Source organism: Gopherus flavomarginatus, chromosome 5, assembly GCF_025201925.1.
Source record: "Gopherus flavomarginatus isolate rGopFla2 chromosome 5, rGopFla2.mat.asm, whole genome shotgun sequence".
Taxonomy (NCBI): Eukaryota; Metazoa; Chordata; order Testudines; family Testudinidae; genus Gopherus; species Gopherus flavomarginatus.
Genome location: NC_066621.1, coordinates 110716018 through 110737519, shown reverse-complemented (window position 1 = coordinate 110737519; position 21502 = coordinate 110716018). Strand labels below are relative to the sequence as shown.

Below are 21502 nucleotides of genomic sequence, written 5' to 3'. Positions count from 1 at the left end.
TTTGTACTGATGAATACTGTATGAAAATATGAGCAAGTTACAGTATGAAGGATATTGGAGAGAAAGATTCTTACGTAAATAAAGAGTATGTTGATTATGAGTGACGGTTGTGCAATCTTCTCCAAGTATTTGCTTCTTAGTTAAATTAATTCAATTTTGTCACATCCTACAGAAGCAGCCACTTCTTGTAAAAGGATATAGACAACACTCCCAAACAGACACTTTAGGAAAGTAATAAAAGATACGCAAGGCAAGAATATCCTCATCTTACCATATGGATATTGCTCACTACTTGGATAGGGAACATCAGGGTTTACTTACAAATGATACAGCAATTAACAGACAATAAACCAATCCTAAGTCTATTTTCCATTAGAATTTTTGGAGAAGGGCAGGGCAGGAGGTTGGAAGGGGGTTATTAGATTTGCTGCACTGAGATAGGGTATTGGTTTGTTAGATTTACTGGATACATTTATTTATTCTACAAAGTGGGATAAACAGTCCATTAACTTCTGTAATTTACATTGTGAATGTTAACAGTGTGTGTAATGGCCACCCAAAGTATACTGACATTGATACTTTTATAAGTATCAGAACACTTTCCACCAGACTGAAGCGCAATATGAAACATTTGTGTATATGAAACCTCTAGTAAAACCTGCTTACCCTTTTATGGGTATAGCATACAACTATTAATGATAGGGGGTTATCAGATTACTACTTTACAATGTTGCACAAAAGGGGACTAAAGCAGCTCAAAATCCAGAGCATGGTCTTTGGGGTGAAAGTTTAATTATTAGATTTCTTTGAAGAAGAAAAACAGAAGAGCAGTTCCAGGTTCCACCAACGTACCCTTTATTGAGTTTCACAGTCCGATGAGAATGCTGCCAACTGTTTACTACATACTATATCACTCTGTGTTATTGGTCATACTTATCTAGGTGATTTGGAATCCCAGCCATTCACACAGGCCTTGTGAGGAAAGGGGGGGGGGCACTCTGTGTTTCCACTGGGAGTGCTGTTCCTTACGGTGTCTGCCTCTCCCCACTCTGGCTAAGGTCTTGGAGTTACAGGACCCAGCATCCTTATTGAAAGGCCAGTCCTCATACAATATTTTACTCACATTACACAGCAACTGGAAACACTTATGCAAGAGAGGGCCACACGGACCACTCATAATAATACATGCAGTATTATTTAAACTAAAGATCAGATTAAAGTTACATGCACAGCGTTAAATTATGTCTGGCTAGGCTGTCACTGTTAGAAAGCATGTTCCTCATTTTATATACCCTCTAGAGCCAGGGCATTGCACATTATTATCCTTCAACAAAAGAACCTACTAGACACCAGTCTTTAAAATCAATACAATTAATATAGAGGAGTACAAATGCCAAGTACAAGCATCATAAAGACAGATAAAGCACAGTGACATAATAAAGTCAAACAGATTCCTACTCTTCAGGGAGAGAAAGCCAATGTGAAGAGTAAATATTTAAATGAGTCATTTCCTATGTTAAGGAAACATTAGTGCACAGTCTAAAAGTTTAGCGCTATTACAATTCAGGGTGCGGCTTCTTATCTCAGTCTTAGTTCAGAGCATGAGCTGTTGCATCTTGGCTGTTGAAATGTTAAAAATCAGAGTTGCTATGGCATTACTTAACATGGCCAGCTTTTATCATGCCAATGTGCACATACTCTGTACTGAAAATCAGGGCTCAGGAGAGAGGGTGTTTGCACTATATTTAACTCTATATAATTAATTCACTTACTTCTCAAATGCCCTTTCCACTTTACCTACTGAAGCCTAATAGTTAATGATTACTCATATGCCAATGAGGATAAAGAGAACATACAGAGATATTTAAACAATATAAAAGCAGAGTTTAGTATTAGGTAAATACCGATAGTCTCAAGACTCAGGTTCTCTCATAACTAGTCAAAATAACTCCACTAAACCATTCAATGGAGGACATTACTAAGTGTCACATTCGCTAAGGGGAAGATGACAAAACTCCTCCTATAACTCCCCTCCCCGAAACATTCTTTTGATTCTATTGAATAAGATAAAGTGGCATTCAGTTAGTTTTTTAGACGTTACATAATCTGATAGCCAAACTAAAATTTCCCAGAAAACTCCCAACGTGCAAGTATATTAGAAATCTGCATCTGATCAAGGAACCATAACAGTAAAGTCCAGAAATGAGACACTTGAAATGTTTCTGCAAAGTTGGTTGCAAAATTGATTGTGATGAGATGAAAGTTTCAGTAATTTTGTGCTCTTCAAGAAGAATTCAGTGAGCCGTACAAATGACTCCTTCATTTTTAAGAGGTATCAATCCAGAAAAAATACACCCTACTCTGCAATGATTGTATATCCTGATTTTTGTATCCAATTCATCAGTATCTTCTCTACCAAGAAGTTATTTTAATACAGGCTGTGGAATGGTTGGTATAGTCTGTACCCATATAGTCTTCCACCTCTGCAATGTCTCCCCTACAGTGGTCACCACTGATATGCTACAACACTTACCAACAGTCAGGACATGTCTACACTTGTCATTTAAAGCAAAAAATGTCCCTTTTTTTCCGCTAAAACCGTGGGAGTGTCTACACTTGTTAATGAAGAAAGAAAACTACCTTCATGAGAGGCACACAGTTCTTTTCACTGTTCTTTTTGCATTGCTGTGAAAGTGAAGACACTTTCTTCCTGTGTAAACACCTTTTGGCCTCCAGAGGATATCCTATGGTTCCAAAAGTGACCATGCTGGCCAGCATCTCTGCTGCTCTGACATCAGGTAAACGGATGTCTGCCCCTCCCCCTGTAAAGCCCTGGGAAGTTTGAAACTCCCTTTCCTGTTGTGAGTGCTTATCTGCCCATGTGACCATGGCTGCTCCATGTAGCAAACGATCTCCTACTTGGAGCAATGTCGAGCTACTAGACCTGATCAGTGTTTGGGGAGAGGAGGCTGTGCAGTGCCAGCTGTGTTCCAGCTGTAGGAATTTCAATACCTATGAGCAGCTTACAGGAGAAGGGGCATAACAGGGACACACTGCAGTGCAGAGCGAAGGTGAAAGCACTGAGGAACACATACCACAAGGTGAAGGAGGCAAACCGTCGGTCTGGTGCTGTGCCCCAAAGCTGCCATTTTTACAGTGAGTTGGATGCAATCCTAAGTGGTGACCCCCACCTCCATTACAAAGGGCCCAGTGGATACTTCTGCATGTCCAGTTCTAGCCAGGAGGAGGAGGTCATAGATGAAAAGAAAGAAGCTGTGGAGCCCGTTGCTGCGTGTACTTAGGACCCCTTCTCTGCTCTGGAGGTGTTCAGCCAGTGTGAGTGACCACTGTCTGCTGAGGCAGAGGCAGGAGAGCAGAGCTCTGGTAAGTTGCTTTGCTTTGACAATGCATAAAGCAGGTTGAAGGCACAGAAAAGTACTAAAAGGTAGCTGTGTTTGTGAGCTGGGTGCTTGCCCTTTTCAGAATGGGTGTATGCAATAAACCCTATAACCCTGCATTCCCTCACCATTGCTGGGTTCATGTGCACCATGGGTGCTAGACTTGTGTCACCAAGACAGTGATTTCTTATCAGTGTGTTTCAACGTGCACCTCAATTCCTGTATGTATGTTTCACAATAATGTGTTGCTTTTGTCTCTCTAGAAAAGACTGTGGAAGACTCCCTCCCACACACTGTAGCAGACCATCTGTGGCCAAAGATGCACTAAGGCAGACATATTTTGTGAGGTGATTCTGCACTCCCAAACGGAGACACGTGATAAAAATAAATGGAGAGAAAGCATTACAAAGTGGAAAGAGGGAGAGAACCGAGACCGAAAAGAGAATAACTCTTTCCATAGGGAAGCCACGGAGAAGCTAATCAACATTCTGGAGCATCAGACAGATCTGTTGCATTCTCTCATTACACTGCAGAGTGACCTGATTTGTGCCCGTCCCCCACTGCAGCAAGTGCAGAATTCTTTCCCATGCACTCCCCAAACTCCCACTGCATATTCTGATAAGCTTGCTGCAAATTTTTCCATTCCTCAACAATCCTCACCTCAACAGCTTGTCAAAAGACAGCTGGAGTTATACACAGCTGTGAGGTATATGGCCCCCCAACCCTGTTCCCCACCGTCACTTAGGATTGATATATGTGCATATGGTATTTTCTCGGTTTTTAAAAGAAAAGCACAAATTTTTCAAAAAAAAGCAAGCTTTATTTGTGTGTTCACATTTCTGTACATGTCATCACAGCTCCAAGTAAACTAGCACTTCATCTTCACAGAAATTACATACAGAACCACTCTGTAGCACAGCACATGCTGTTAACATTTCCTTTCCCAAGCACAGCAGCAAAGTTTAATTATTTTCATTTTCAAACTTTTCACTCAAGGCATCTCAGATCCTAACTGCCATACATTGTGTCCCTCTAATAGCCCTGTTATTTGGCTGCTGAAACTCAGCAACTAGGTGTTCGGCCTCCACACTCCACATATTAGTAAACCTTTCACCATTCCCTTCACAAAAGTTATGTAAAGTACAGTATGTCACAATGACCAGGGGAATATTTTCCTCACTCATTTCCAGTCTACTGTACATACATTTCCAGCGCGCTTTCAAAAGGCCAAATGCACATTCGACAGTCATTCGGCACCTACTCAGCCTGTTGTTGAAATGTTCCTTACTGACATCTGGGTTTCCAGTGTATGGCTTCATGAGCCATGGCATCAGTGGGTAAGTTGGGTGTCCCAGGATCACCATGGGCATTTCCACTTTCCCGACGGTGATCCACTGGTCTGGAAAGAAAGTCCCTGCTTGCAGCTTTGTGTACAGGCCAGTGTTTTTAAAGATACGTGCATCATGCACCTTTGCGGACTATCCAGCATTAATATCAGTGAAATGCCCACGGTGATCCACTAGTGTCTGCAAAACCATGGCAAAGTACTCCTTATGATTTATGTACTTGGTGCCAAGGTGAGCCAGGGAAACAATAGGGATGTGCGTTCCATCTATCGCCCCAACACAGCTCAGGCAGCCCATTTCTACAAAGACATCCAAAATGTCACGCACATTACCAAGAGTCACAATCTTGCGAAGTAGGATGCGATTAATGGCCTTGCACACCTGAGTTACCACGGCACCAACGGTCGATCTCCCCACTCCAAACTGGTTCGCAACTGATTGGTAGTTGTCTGGAGTCACCAGCTTCCACAATGCGATTGCCACACACTTCTCTACAGTGAGTGCAGCTCTCAGTCTGGGTCCTTGTAATGTAGGTCGGGGGAAAGCTCAGCACACAGTTCCATGAAGGTGGCTCTCTGCATCCAAAAGTTCTGAAGCCACTGGTCATCATCTCAGACATGCATAACGATATGATCCCACCACTCTGAGCTAATTTCCCTAGCCCAAATACCCTGTTCCACAGTGCTCAGCTCCTTAGCTAATGCCAAAAGCAATTGAATGCTACTTATTTCCATTTCAGGCTGCTCATCAGGCATCTCTGACTGCAGCTCTCTTTGCAAGTTTAAGAACAGCTGCACTGCCATGCATGATGTGCAAATGACAGCTATCAGTGGACAGCAGTGCAGGATCCATTCCTGCTAGTAGATGTGGCAGGGAAAGTAGCCAGACAGCAGGGGGTTTTAAAAAATACCATGAAAGAAAGAAGGAAGTAATGGGGCTGCTAGGACATGAAGCAGTGCAGCACAGGGCACTCAGCAGGGACCCAGAATGCCTTCCGCTCATGCCCCCTTTTCCACAAGACCTATTGAGAGAGCTGCACTGTGGGATAGCTGCCCTAGAGCGCTGCTCTCATTGGCAATGGTAGTGCTGCTAACGTAAACACTCTCTGATGCCTGAGGAATCAAGTACACAAACCAGCACTTTACTTTCACCGGTTCCCTATCACCGAGAAAACTTACAGCGCAAAAACTCTGCAAGTGTAGCTGTACCCTTAGTTACCACACAGTGGACACTACTTAAGAAGTGGAATGATTTCCCTAGACTTGAATGGGAAATAATTTCAGTATTTGGGCTCATCTTGTGTGACAATGTTTTGCAAATGTTGACCTTTAAGTGCAGATTTTTGTATCTTTCCTACATATAGACAAATTCTGTCAGACACTGGCCAGAAATGGATGGTATCTAATTAACTATTCTGCCCCACCATCTCTGTAAAATGCCAATTGAAACAATGTTGTCCCTCGGTGCAAAGTAGTCCACCTCAAACCTATACCAGTGAACAGCTATAATAATGGAATTGAAGCATGTGTGATTGTATTTCTAAAAGCATGACTATTTTTCATTCCTTTTTTATGCCAAAAATATTTATCAACTGGATACGCTCGCCTTTACCATAGCCCATCTTCCTCTACTAGAGGAATAATTTTACTTGTATTTCTACCTTCCCTACCAATGACATGAAAGCTTCTCTGCACCCCAACATGCATGATATCTGCCAATGCCTATCTAGAGCCCCCAAGTCCCTCCTTGGCACTCCTCCAGCTGTTACTGTGGATTTACACATATAACTATTTACATGCATGTTAACATTGAATTACACTGTATATAAATTGTACGGATCAAATTCTATGCTGGTCTAAGTAGGAAAAATTCCACTGATGTTAATTGAGAAGCATCCATTGCACCAGCAGAGAATTTGGCCCCATATTTTTATTATAATCCTTGTTTTGTGAAAAATGTTGTGTTTGGAAAATGGAAACTCAAGAATATTTTAAATGAAATAAACTATTCTGGAAGTTTGTAATGTTGACAATCTTCATTAGATAACACACTTGTTAATTAAAAGATATTTTATTAGTACCTTTCATTTCATATTAATAAGGTTTCCATTTCCCATCAGGGTATAAAGGCAACAACATTCATAGAGACTGGGATTACAATTTCCTGTGTAAACAATTCTGCTTCAAACAATTCTATCACTTTTTCTCCAAGTAATAACTTTCTAGTTTAGTTAACCATAGGCATAGAAAACCCTGTTAGAATAAGGGGTTTATTTACACTGTGGATAAATGAATTCAAAACTGAAGGGGCATTTGTAAAATGAGCAAACACCACATAGTCACAGGATTTCTAAAAGCTGAGGATATTAAGGTATTACAATAGTGCTTGCATTCACAAAGAAGTGGGTTTCTTATACTAAGGTTTCAAAGCTTAGCTGCTTATGAGGCACATTTTCCCAGCCTTTTAAACACTTGTTTCAAAAAGTAACTCTTTAAAATAGCTACTAGATCCAATTATTCACCAACAGGAAGGGGTTAGTGTAAAGCTGAATTCTGACTGCTTCAATCTAAAATGTAATTAATTGGCAGCATCATGGATCCGAGACAAAAGCTGACACGGAATATTGTCCTCCAGAAAGAAACATAGGAACCGCCTGATTCAGTAGACAAAATTACATATAAACTCATCATAGCCTGTCTTCCCTTTCCCCAATCAACTCTCACACAGAAATGCACAACTCTGTGGAACAATGAAATGGTTAGGCTCTTTGAGTTTGTTTTAACTCAATCTTTTTAAATAGGATCTAAAAAAAAAGATCGATAACATTCTACTAGAAACACAGATCTATCTTAGGATAGTCAGTAAGTTTAGGACACAGGACACAGTAAGTTTAAAAATACCATTTTTGCCAACCATTTAGTCTTCTCAAATATACACCTAAAGTGGACTTAAAATTACATCATCACATTTTCTCCAACATTAGTCTGAAAAAAACATTTCCCCTCGCAGGGAAGGAAAAAAAAAAAAAGGAAAGAAAAATCCCTCACATACTAAAAGAATCTATTAAACATTTTACAGAAAAAGTGACCTTAGGTTTTTATTCTTAAACTAAACCCTGTGTAGTCACAGAAAACATTCACAGGGTTTGGATCCCCCTGCCCTTCCAGGAAAAATGAAACAATGTTTGGTTCACAGGAAATAACACAAGTATTAGAAAATCCCAGTGGTCTGAGTGAAAAATACTTTAAAAGGGTCTGTGAGCCTTCTAAACGATTTTAAAGGACAACAGATGTTCATCCCCCCAAGCTTATTCTCAAGACTCACGTACTCCAAAAGAGGTTTTATTTGTGAATACTTGGTTCAGTACTCATATAAACAGAGATACTGAGGGTAATAGATACATAAGGAAAGGTTAGCTGCATCTGCCCTCTACCTGCTGAAAAGAGAGCAGAAAACCCCCACTGTATATGTGAAGATAATGGAAAAGTAAAGCTCTTTGGGTACAAAAAATGGTATTTGTTTTTCTCTGATATGTCTTAGGATGCAAAACTGAAATCAGAAAATACAGTCTGATACTTGGATTGTAAAGTTGGCAGGGATTGTTTCTTTGTTGTATGCTGTACAGTGCATAGCACAGTGATTTTCAGCTTGTGGTCTCCAGACAGTTGGGGGCCAGCAAACTGTTTATGGGGTCTGCGAAAGGTTGTTGTTACCACAAAACGGTGGTTTTCAACCTGTAGTCCGTGGATCCCTGGGGGTTTCAGACTATACCTAAGATTTCCAAAGGGATCCACACCTCCATTCGAAATTTTTTATGGGTCTGCAAATGAAAAAAGGTTGAAAAGCACTGATCTAGTAGAATGGGGCCCTGGCCTGTAGGTACTGCTAAATTATTAAAATATTGTTAATAATAAAAACCCAGTTCATTATTAATTAATTCTGACACTAAATCACAGACCCCATATTGCACCTTAGCGCCGAATGTCACTAAGATGCTTATTGAGAAATATTGACTGGTTCCAGTGAGAATCTTGCCCTACTTGGTCAGAAGGATGGTCAGAAGGATAATCAATGGGAGCTTTGCCATTAACTTCAATGGATGCAAGGTAAATGTAGCACCATGAACGTGGCTGCATAAAGGAAACAAACTATCTGAAGATCTTGACAAAGGTACAAAACCTTTGAGAAAAAATCATAAAAGCAGTTGAAAAATGTCAATCAACTGCTAATGATTGTTTTAAAAGCTTTGTTTTTCAAAGATTGTTTGAAGCTTTGAAGTGCTGTAGAAGTGTTTTATATATTTTTTTTATATATATGTGTGAGTGTGTGTGTGTGTGTGTATATATATATATGTTTGTGTGTATACACTCACACACTTAAGGAAATAAAGAAGTACTTATTCTAATTTTCTAAACATTTAAATAAACTTCTCACGGAAAATTTATATGTACTTTTCTTACAGTGCATAAGTTTCTGTCAAGTGTATCTTGAACTAGACCCTGTTTTCCATTTAAAGGTTGATTTTACATCTCTCTTCAAATCTGTTACAAAAGGAAATAAAGCCTTAGATGCATCAATTAGTGAAGGAACCTGATGGCTTTGTTCATTAATTCCCAGGAATACCAGATACTGATCTAGTAAAAAGTTAGGTGGGTCAAGTTTTTGAAGTAATTCTAAATTTTATTTCTGCTTTCAGATCTATCCTGATCCAGAAACATGTTTCAGTCTGTTGCTAACTACTGTGCTATCATTTTTGAAATACTTTTATTTGGCAGTATTTAACAGGTAATTATTAAAATACGCACACTAGAACAACGTAACATAACATAACATAAGAACATTAAAATGGTGTTTTTAAAAAGTTTCCATGCAGCTTGCAGACATTTCACTCTTGTGACATTTCCATTTAACCAGCTTCCTCATTTTCGTGTAGTTTCCTTTTCTGAAATGAAATGCTGCCATGGTGGGTTCCTTTGGTATTTTCCCCACCACAAAGATGTTACATTTAATTATACTGAAGTCACTTATTACTGGGTGGTTCAGCTCTATTCACCTCTCGGACCAGATCCCGTGCTCCAGTTAGGACTAAATCAAGAATTGTCTCTCCTCTTGTGGGTTCCAGAACTAGCTGCTCCAAGAAGCAGCCATTAATGGTGTCTAGAAATTTTATCTCTGCATCCTGCCCTGAAGCGACATGTATCTAGTCAATATGGGGATAGCTGAAATCCTCCATTATTATAGCGTTTTCTATTTTTAAAGTCTCCCTAATCTGCCTAAGCATTTCACAGTCATCATTTCCACCCTGATCAGGTTGTCGGTACTATATTCCTATTGCTTTATTCTTATTATTGAAGCATGCAATTTCTATGCAGAGAGTCTACAGTACTGTTTAATTCACTGAAGATTTTTACTAAATTTGACTCTATGCTTTCTTTCACATATAGTGCCACTCCCCCATAAGCATGACCTGGTCTGTCATTCTGATATATTTTGTGCCTGGTATTATTGTCCCAATTGATTCATCATTTCACTAAGTTTCTGTGATGTCTGTTATATTAATATCCTCATTTCATACCAAGTATCAGAGGGGTGGCTGTGTTAATCTGTAGCCACAAAAACAAGGCGGAGTCCAGTGGCACCTTAAAGACTAACAGATGTATTTGGGCATAAGCTTTTGTGGGTAAAAAACCTACTACTTCAGATGCATGGAGTGAAAATTAAAGATACAGGCATAAATAAAAGGGAAGGGAGTTACCTTACAAGTGGAGAACCAATGTTGAAGGCCAATTCAGGGAGAGTGGATGTAGTCCACACCCAATAATTGATTAGAAGGTGTCAATACCAAGAGAGGGGAAATTGCTTTTGTAGTGAGCCAGCCACTCCCAGTCTCTATAGGTCTCTGAAGGCTATGAGCTCCTTGCACCAAATGCACCCATACACCACCTGTCCACAAAGCAGGTAACCATACATGCTGAGCCAATGGAGCATCTTACAGAGCAAACTCACCATATTTTACGGCAATCCAATTAACCTTCAAGCATAGGCACTGGCTCTGTGGACACTCCAGGTCTGGAGCACCCACGGAAAAAATATAGTGGATGCTCAACACCCACTGGCAGCCCCATGAGCATTAAACATTATTTACAAATATGCACAGGGCAATCCTTTCATGAAGGCATTTAATTAAAAAACATTTTGCATATTCTTTTGGAAACTATGTTTGCAGGTTTTCCCGGGACACTGGTAGTTAACCGAAAGGTATTAAAGGCAGCTTAATAGCAGCAAGACTAGAAAGAGTAAAATCTAGCGTTTTATTTTAAGAAAAAAAAAAAATAAAAGACATTATAAAAACCTAACTTGATCCCTCAGACCAACCCAGGATGTGGAGAAACACGAAAGATAAACAAACAGCCCTTTAATTGAATTCTGATAGTCCTAATCCTGAACTGGAAATGTCATTAGCCACTCACGAACTTGCTAACATCAAGAGTGAAGATAATGAATACTAAATTTGGCAAGCCTGACAGACTTTTTTAAACTTGAAAAACAACTTTGGAAATCCGAGCTTCGCACTGAGAGTTAACATGTCCTACAGTGCTATGCTGATGAGAGCCCTACAAATGTTTACAGACATACACATATGCAGATAAATTAATATTACTATGGTGGGTGCATCAGAAATGCCTATATAAAGGCAAAACTTTTTACCAAACCAACAAGGCAAATAGTTACCAATGAAGTGAGAAGAGGAAGCACACCATTAAGTGTTTAATTTTTGTAAAATATATCACTAGACAATTGCAAATGATTGGATACTTATGTTTGAATAAAAGTACAATCCAAAAGCTGGAAATAACATGGCTACTGAAACAGCTGAAGAGCAATTTTACTTCTCTGCACTTTTTTCAAGTACAGAAATGAAAGCTAAGTTAAAAAAATCCGTCATTTTTCATATTTACAAAACTCCACTAAAGTCTGAGATTCAATTAATAATTTGAAGCAAAGTTTTAAATTTGACTTTCAGTGCATATGTTTTAAGTGTTCCCAGGCTCAAAGAATGCCAAATTCTATTTTATGTCATATTATTTCAAGAGGAGAAAAGCGACAGGAACAATGGTATACACAAAGGGTGGAATCCAGGCCCTAGTGAAGTCAATGGCAAAAGTCTCTATATGAATGGTGTGAAATAGTCTGAATATAAATTCAAACTTCTAATTGTAAATGGAAGCCTGTGCTACAGAATCATGTTTTTTACGTCCATAGAAATTGTACCAACAGAAAAAGAAGGATCATAGGACAAGACAATAAAAAACAAAAAGAAGTCTTCAGTTTGAAGATCGTATCTTAGTTTGCTTCTTTAGTTACATCTTTCGTGTATACATTCAGATCCTGCATTGTTATTTTGATTTGGAAACACATGCTTATATGCAGTCATAAAATTAATTTATTTTTGTAATTGACTTCCCATGCCAAATTGAGCTCACATATGATATGCGGTTTATAATGTACGGTTATCTAGTTTTCTGTATGGGTTCAACATAACACAAAGCAGGCAAGTAATTTGCCTACAGGTCATATAGTCCATTATCCCATAAGTAGGAAATTACCTTATAACCCAATATAATCCAATAGGGAAGAAATTTGTTCTTGAATTAGGAAAAATCATTACAGAATATGCAGATCTATCATATTGTTTTTGAGGTTTAAGTTGAGATGTACACAAACATATGGTAATTACAGTTTTCAGCTGGCTAATTAAGTCCTTGATGCTTTGCCCAATTTAAGGCCATGTTGGCAATTTAACAAGAGCACCAAGGTCTGAATAAAAATGTACATAAATTGGGGAAATTGCAGATTGGGGAAATTACACTTGTGTGCCTATAATCCTCAACATGCCACGGTCCACTTTTGAGTTTTGCTGCTTGGACAAAGATGGTACATTGTATTCTGGGACTGGAGTTTCCACAGGCTGAACCTTCATGTTAAAACTGAGGGAAACTCCATTGCTGAATGATACACTTTGTCCTTGTTGTTCAAGGATATTAAAAATCAGCAGTGGACGACCATATATAAATGTCAGGTACCATCTATTTTCCTTCTGAATCCTTCAATCCATTTGAATGTAACCAAATGATGTCATGACAAAAAAAATAACGATACTTTCAAACTTTGTTTCCTAAATTTCAAAACAATTTTCTTACAAATACAATATATAATCCATAGACTTATGTATTTCTGCTTGTTCCACCACTGCTTACACCATTGAGTCACTTTACTGTTAAGTTCTGATCACAGGTACCCAAGATGAGCACGTCATGCTGGAGGAGTTGGCAATCTCTTTACTATTTCAGTAGCTATCCTTAGATAGGCTTTGGCCTGTAAAAACAAAAACATATCAATCACCTTTTGTTTTCTATATGAAAGCATAAGAAATATAAAAACTTCTGTTCATTCTGTGTTCTTTCACACACATTCAGAGAAGTATTTCAATTTCAGTGTTGCCTTTTTGTTAAGTTTTAATTATTATTATTTTATTTAAAGTGTTAGTAAGTATCAAGGAAAAATCAACTCCAAATATGGTCAGTTATTTTTTAAATTCCAGTCCAAAACTCAGCTGAGCAATCTGCCCTGCCCAGCAGGCAGTGTTTGTGTTCTTCCAGGAAAAACTTCGTTTATTGTGAAGGGCCCTTTCGTCCCTGACAGAAAATTATTCCTCAAGTTCCTCCATCCTGCCAAGTTGGTTGAGGTGCTGCATACACAGTTTCAAACTTCAGACAAAAAACAAATAAAATACTAAAAAGCCAAGTGAATTACATCATTACACACTGGGGTGCACTAAGGAGATTATTACATAAAGTCAACAGGGATTCAAAATTAAAATATTTTAAAAAGACCATTTTTCCAAGAGATCCATGTGGATATCTAAAGGAACCAAATTCCACGTGATTAAGGATCACCCCAGTAACGGTCAATCACACACTAACCTATGGTATGATGGTGGAGTCCCTAACAAGACAGATGCTGTCAGAACATGGACGCTCACCAAAATAACATTCAAGGAGACAGTCTTATTATATATACCAAGGTCCTTTTCCATTAACAACTTTAAAAGCCAACAGAGCCAGGTTCATTATCAAATTGATCATAGATTCATAGACTAAGTCCAGAAAGCACTAGTACTCTTGTATAGCACAGACCATCGAGTTGGACCCAGTAATCCCTGTGTAAAGCTCAATAATTGGTGTCTGAACTACAGCATATCTTTTAGAAAGGCATTCAGTCTTGGTTTAAAGATTTCAAACAATGGAGAGCCTACCAAAGGCCTTGGTAAATTGTTCTAGTGATTTTACCTTCACTGTTAAACCCCCAACATGCTTCCCGTACCTCATAGACTCATAGACTTTAGGGTCAGAAGGGACCAATATGATCATCTAGTCTGACCTCCTGCACAAAGCAGGCCACAGAACCCTACCCATCCACTTCTATAACAAACCCCTAACCTATGTCCGAGTTATTGAAGTCTTCAAATTGTGGTTTGAAGACCTCCAGCTGCAGAGAATCCACCAGCAAGTGACACATGCTCCATGCTGCAGAGGAAAGCGAAAAACCTCCAGGGCTTCTGCCAATCTGCCCCAGAGGAAAATTCCTTCCTGACCCCAAATATGGCGATCAGCTAAACCCTGAGCATGTGGGCAAGACTCACCAGCCAGCACTCAGGAAAGAACTCTCTGCAGTAACTCAGATCCCATCCCATCCAATATCCCATCACAGACCACTGGGCATACTTACCTGCTGATAATCAAAGATCAATTGCCAAAATTAAGCTATACCATCATACCATCCCTTCCATAAACTTATCAAGCTTAAGTCTTAAAACCAGATATGTCTTTTGCCCCCACTACTCCCCTTGGAAGGCTGTTCCAGAACTTCACTCCTCTAATGGTTAGAAACCTTCGTCTAATTTCAAGTCTAAACTTCCTAGTGTCCAGTTTATACCCATTTGTTCTTGTGTCTACATTGGTACTAAGCTTAAATAATTCCTCTCCCTCCCTAATATTAATCCCTCTGATATATTTATGAAGAGCAAGCATATTCCCCCTCAGCCTTCTTTTGGCCACGCTAAACAAGCCAAGCTCTTTGAGTCTCCTTTCATAAGACAGGTTTTCCATTCCTCGGATCATCCTAGTAGCCCGTCTCTGAACCTGTTCCAGTTTGAATTCATCCTTCTTAAACATGGGAGACCAGAACTGCACACAGTATTCCAGATGAGGTCTCTCCAGTGCTTTATATAATGGTACTAACACTTCCTTATCTTTGCTGGAAATACCTCGCCTGATGTATCCTAAAACCGCATTAGCTTTTTTCACGGCCATATCACATTGGCGGCTCATAGTCATCCTGTGATCAACCAATACTCCAAGGTCCTTCTCCTCCTCTGTTACTTCCAACTGATGTGTCCCCAGTTTATAACTAAAATTCTTGTTATTAATCCCTAAATGCATGACCTTGCACTTTTCACTATCAAATTTCATCCTATTACTATTACTCTAGTTTACAAGGTCATCCAGATCTTCCTGAATGATATCCCGGTCCTTCTCTATGTTAGCAATACCCCCCAGCTTTGTGTCATCCACAGACTTTATTAGCACATTCCCACTTTTTGTGCCAAGGTCAGTAATAAAAAGATTAAATAAGATTGGTACCAAAACTGATCCTTGAGAAACTCCACTAGTAACCTCCTTCCAACCTGACAGTTCACCTTTCAGTACAACCCGTTGGAGTCTCCCCTTTAACCAGTTCCTTATCCACCTTTCAATTTTCATATTGACCCCCATCTTTTCCAATTTAACTAATAGTTCCCCATGTGGAACCGTGTCAAATGCCATAGTGAAATCGAGGTAAATTAGATCTACTGCATTTCCTTTGTCTAAATAATCTGTCACCTTCTCAAAGAAGGAGATCAGGTTGGTTTGGCACGATCTACCTTTAGTAAAACCATGTTGTAACTTGTCCCAATTACCCTTGACCTCAATGTCCTTAACTACTTTCTCCTTCAAAAATTTTTCCAAGACCTTACATACTATACATGTCAAACTAACAGGCCTATAGTTACTTGGATCACTTTTTTTCCCTACTCTCACCCCTCCATCCTTCTTTCTGCCATTCCCAGCCCCACTGCTTTACCACTGTGATATCAGGTGCACCTCTTGTTACCTAAGTGTTCACACATCCACAGAACTGGCCCTCAAGTTTCGGGTACATAAGGAATGCGGGATCAAGGTCTTTATAAATAGTACACAAGGTGCATATAATATAATCACAATTGACCAAATGAAGGGCCCCAGTGCTACAAAGACAAAGGCACATGATTAACTTTATTCATGTGAGCAATCCCACTGAAGTCAATAGAACTACTTACGAGAGGAAAGTGACTCACTTACCTAAGTCTTTGCATGGTCAGCCTCAAGCGCAGTAGCAGTATGCTGACACTGCTAAGACTCGTTTAAAATAAGAACTACCAGGATGAACAACAGTATTTCCTATTCTGCAGTTCAGCTTGGAGGCAGTTTTTTTTTCTTTTGAAAGCAATTTAGAACATTAATACTGCCTATGAGAGAGGCTCAAAAATGCAATTCTAATAATGTAATTATAGTTAGCATTTTTTCAGAAGACTAGCACCATTAATGTGTCTCTCATATTTCTTCCATACGCCCATTCTATAATGACAGTTTCTGTGGGTACTGTATAATGTAAGTAAATGAAACAGTTGCAGACTTCTCTACAACCATTAATCTACCAATCTGTGCACTTATAAAGCAGTGCTAAATCAAGGTGACAAATAACTAACTGAAGAAACTCTCCAAGAGATTCTGAAGAATTTAGTTCTGTTTAATCATTCCTACCAGATAGTAAATAAGTCTTGTGCTAGGAGTTACTTAACATTCTTCAACACATTTGTAGAATACAATTCTATACCAGTGTGATAAGCTTGTCTTATTTGCACAGTTATGATGTTTTGGAAAAGGCAAGCTATTTTTTAAAACAGAATCCCAAATTATTAGATACAATTCTGTTTACCGTTTAGTACTATACATGCTTCAAAAATTCTTACTTTACCGTATAAAGTGTTAAGCTCTTTAATAAGAGAATGATTTAGGGTAATTTCATTATCAGCAAAACCAGCCACCACAACTCACTTTTATAGTCCTCAAAATATAGTACAGAAGAAAAGTATGGAGACAGCATAGTTATGACGAATTAGTTTGCATATAATTATGATGTAACCCCACAAAAAATGTTTTAAGAAATAATTTTCCACAATGTAGTTACAAGCAAGTCTGACATCACTGAGTGAAACAGAATGAAATGAAAATGTATAAAAAACTTCTGTTCACAATTCACTAAGTAGTACAAACAGGAGGTATGTCTTGGAGTTAGTTCTTTAAGTTAGACTTAAGCCATCGGAATTATAAAGTCACATTCCTATACCTCAACAGTCAAGCCGTCACTTTTCCATAAAATTCCCATCAAAGATGAGGGGCAATCCTGCTCCCCCTTACCCACAATACGCATATAAAACCCGATGCACTGCAAAAACGATGTTCTACTTCCAGAGCAGGAGGAGTGAGGAGACAGGTCACGGCGTCTCAATAGAGGTAGACTATACATCCCTTTGCAGGCTGTGGCGACTAAAATTTCAAGGCCTTGAAACCCAATTCATTTTTTAAACTGGATTTTTCAGACTTTGGTCAAGGTAAAAAAGGAAAAGATCTTCCCACACTCAAGATTTTCACTAGCCATCTTTCTAAAAAACAAAAACAGCTACCCAGCTAGTTTATGCAACCAAAGCATGAATGTGTCCAAGAGCAGGGATTTTTCTAGAGAGCATTTTCCTCTTTTTCCACAAGAAGGGGCTGGCTCATAGAGGCAGCTATCTTTGACTTGTCTGAACACAACTTTCTGATAGGGAGAAGTGCCTAATCCAGGGGTAGGCAAACTTTCTGGCCTGAGGGCCACATTGGGGAATAAAATTGCATGGAGGGCCATGAATGCTCAGAAAATTGGAGTTGGGGTGCAAGAGGAGGTGAGGGCTCTGGGGTGGGGCTGGAGATGAGGAGCTTGGGGTGTAGGAGGGTGCTCTGGACTGGGACCGAGGGGTTTGGAGGGTGGGAGGGGGATCAGGGCTGGGGCAGGAGTGCAGGAGGGGTGCAGGATCCGGCTGGGGGTGCAGGCTCTCGGGTGCGACTGGGGATGAGGGGTTGGGGCTGCAGGAGAGTGCTCCAGGCTGGGATCAAGGGATTTGGAGAGCGGTAGGGAGATCAGGGCTGGGGCATGGGGCTGGGGCATGGGGCGAGCCCCGTGGTGTGGCTCCGATCCAGAGCCTCAGCTGGAATGCCAGAGTGGGGCCAAGCCGCGTGGTCCAGCCCCAGCTCTGCACCCCAGCCAAAACGGGGCCGAGCCACATGGTATGGCTCGTGGGTCAGCCTAAAATGGCTTGCAGGCCGGATCTGGCCCGCGGGCCATAGTTTGCCCACCTCTGGCCTAATCCAACCATCTGGCCCAACCATACTTCTGTGCAGCCTCTACACTTATTATGTACAGCTATGATCGTCCCTCTGCTATTGGAGAGTATATCAATCCTCTCCCTTCTAACCATGTGAATGAGACTGTGAAGAGAAGACATTTTTCAATTACCTATATACGAGTAATAGGAGTCTGGGAAACAAGCAAGAGGAACTGGGAATTCTTACTGATGAGAAGAAATTTGATATATCTGGCATTACTGAAATTCGGTCGGATGACTTGCGTGATTGGAATGTTAAAATCGCAGGTTATAACTGCTCAGGAAGGACAGAGTAAGCAAGAAAGGTGTGTGCGCGGGGGGGCACTCTACATTAACACCATTACCTGCTTTAGAGTTACTGATAACTCAGAGCCACAGGATTGTTACTGCATACAGATCCATGTGCAAACTAATAAAGCCCAAGAGGGCGTATGGTTGGAGGCCTGTTACCGACCACTGAATCATATCAGAGAACAGGATGAGTTATTCCTTAAACACATGTCTGCAACATGTAGAAAATAAAATTGTGTTGTGATGAAAGTCTTCAGGTTAGAAGCCACATGCTAGAGGTCTCGGAGTTTCTAAAAATGATATGATAATTTTCTAACACAAAAAAGATATTGCATCCAACACAAGATAATTCTATTTTGGGCCTTATTATGATGAATAAAGATGAATTAATTACCAAACTGGAAGCTGGTGGTTGCGTTGGGACAAGAGATCATAATCTGATTACATTAAATACGGACAAAATGGGGGCAATCCCAACTAGTAGTAGATTTATTTGGTGCTTCAAAGGGGTTAATTTCTGAACGCTAATAAAAATTATGAGTGAAAATGCTTGGGAGCACAATTTTAGACAGAAAAGTGATGAAAATTAGGAGTTCTTTAAGAAGACATTAGATGGCCAAACAGTCATGATTCCACATTCAAGAAAACTTTGGCCAAAAGCCCATCCTGATACAGTGGTTAAGTGAAGGCAGCAATCAGAAATAAAAAAGCAATACCTAACAAACAGAAAATGGGAGAAATAAATAGGAACTGATATAAATCAGAAGATATGAAGTGCAGAATACTGATGAGGGAAAAGTCCATGGCTGGTGGCACCAGGGACAGAAGAGAGCTTTTTACATATAACAACAATAACAACAACAGAAATCTTAGCAATGGTGCAGACCCATTCCTAAATGGAGATGGTAAAAATGATGATAATTATGCTGAAAAGATGGGAGCATTCAATAAATATTTCATTTTTGTATCTGAAAGAAGAAGGATGATGTACTCATATCAGATGAAGATATAATGAAATACTTTCCAGTCCATAGTAACTGAGGAGGATGTTTGAAGTATTTAGCTACCAGCTTCTAACAATTATAAGTCTGTCAGTCTGACATTGACCCTGGGCAAGATAATAAAGAAATTGATATGGGACTCAATTAGTGCTGTCAAGCAATTAAAAAAATTAACCATGAGTAAATGTGTGATTAAAAAAATTAATCACAATTAATTGCAATGTTAAACAATAATAAAATAGCATTTATTTAAATATTTTTGGATGTTTTCTACATTTTCAAATATATTGATTTCAATTACAACACAGAATACAGTGTACAGTGCTAACTATTTTTTATTACAAATATTTGCACTGTAAAAAAGAAATAGTATTTTTCAATTAACTAATACAAGTACTATAGTACAATCTCTTTATCATGAAAGTTGAACATACAAAATTAGAATTATGTACAAAAAACCTGCATTCAAAAATAAAAATGTAAAACTTTAGAGCCTACAAGTCCACTCAGTCCTACTTCTTGTTCAGTCAATTGCTCAGACAAATAAGTTTGTTTACATTTTCAGAAGATAATACCTTACAAAAAGGCTACATCTATTACGTCTTCATAGTTACCTTTATCAACCAAACTTGTAAGCTCATCAAAACAAGATAGTTTGACAGGGTCTGTTTTCCATAAATCCATGTTACTGGCATTCATTCTATTATCTACTTTTAATTCTTTATTAATTGAGCTGTCTATTAATCGCAGTTAATTAACGCGATTAACTCTGTTAATGTTATGTTAACCTCATAATATTCTGATTAAAAAATTGGCACTATACAATATCCACAGAACACACACTGAATGGACTAAGAACTGGCTAACAGATCTTAAAAATTACACCTCTACCCCGACAGAACGCAACCTGACATAACACGAATTCAGATATAACGCAGTAAAGCAGAGGAGAGCTCCGGGCACTTTAAAGAGCCACCTGAGCCCCGCTGCTTTAGTGCGTTATATCTGAATTTGTGTGGCACCCAGGGCCCTTTAAATCCCCACCCGAGCCCCACTGCCAGAGCTCCGGCGGTGATTTAAAGGGTCTGGGGCTCTGGCCGCTGCAGGGAGCCCTATGCCCTTTAAATCCCCACCCGAGCCCCGCTGCCAGAGCTCCAGCGGTGATTTAAAGGGTCTGGGGCTCTGGCCGCTGCAGGGAGCCCTAGGCCCTTTAAATCCCCACCCGAGCCCTGCTGCCAGAGCTCCGGCGGTGATTTAAAGGGTCTGGGGCTCTGGCCGCTGCAGGGAGCCCCAGGCCCTTTAAATCCCCACCCGAGCCCCACTACCAGAGCTCTGGCAGTGATTTAAAGGGCTCAGGGATCCCTGTAGTGGCTGGAGCACTGGGCCCTTTAAATCACTGGCAGGGAAGCCGGTCCAGTCCAGCACAGCGTACCGGCTCTTGCTGGTACGCCGTACTGGACCAAACCCAATATAACGTGGTCTCACCTATATGGCGGTGAGATTTTTTGGCTCCGGAGGATGGCGCTATATCGAGGTAGAGGTGTAGTTGTCAGAGGGGAATCAGTATTGAATGGAGGTGTTTCTAGTGGAGTCCCACAGGATTGGTACTATTCAACATTTTCATCAATGATCTGGAAGTAAATATAAAATTACTGCTGATAAAATTTGTGGATGACACAGATTGGAAGTGTGGTAAATAATGATGAGAACATGGCAGCCATACAGTGTGACCTAGATCACTTGGTAAGTGGAGTCCATTCAAATAAAATACAGCCAAATGAAAATTTATGTATCTAGGAACCAGGAATGTAGGCCATATACTCCGAATGGTAGACTGTACATTGAAAAGCAGCGACTCTGAAAAGTATTTAGGGGTCATAATGAATAAGTAACTCGACATGA

The 21502-nt window shown here is 39.7% G+C and overlaps 1 protein-coding gene across 1 annotated transcript in view; it reads right to left on the bottom strand.

Moving 5' to 3' along the window:
• Positions 1-11041: 11041 nt before the first annotated feature.
• The window catches only part of NUBPL (NUBP iron-sulfur cluster assembly factor, mitochondrial), a 173385-nt gene continuing 162924 nt past the window's right edge, over positions 11042-21502 (bottom strand). Inside the window, exon 11 of the mRNA XM_050953941.1 lies at positions 11042-13120. Within this exon, the coding sequence (XP_050809898.1) occupies positions 13058-13120 (63 nt within the window). The 3' untranslated portion in view covers positions 11042-13057. The remainder of the gene's footprint in view (positions 13121-21502) is intronic.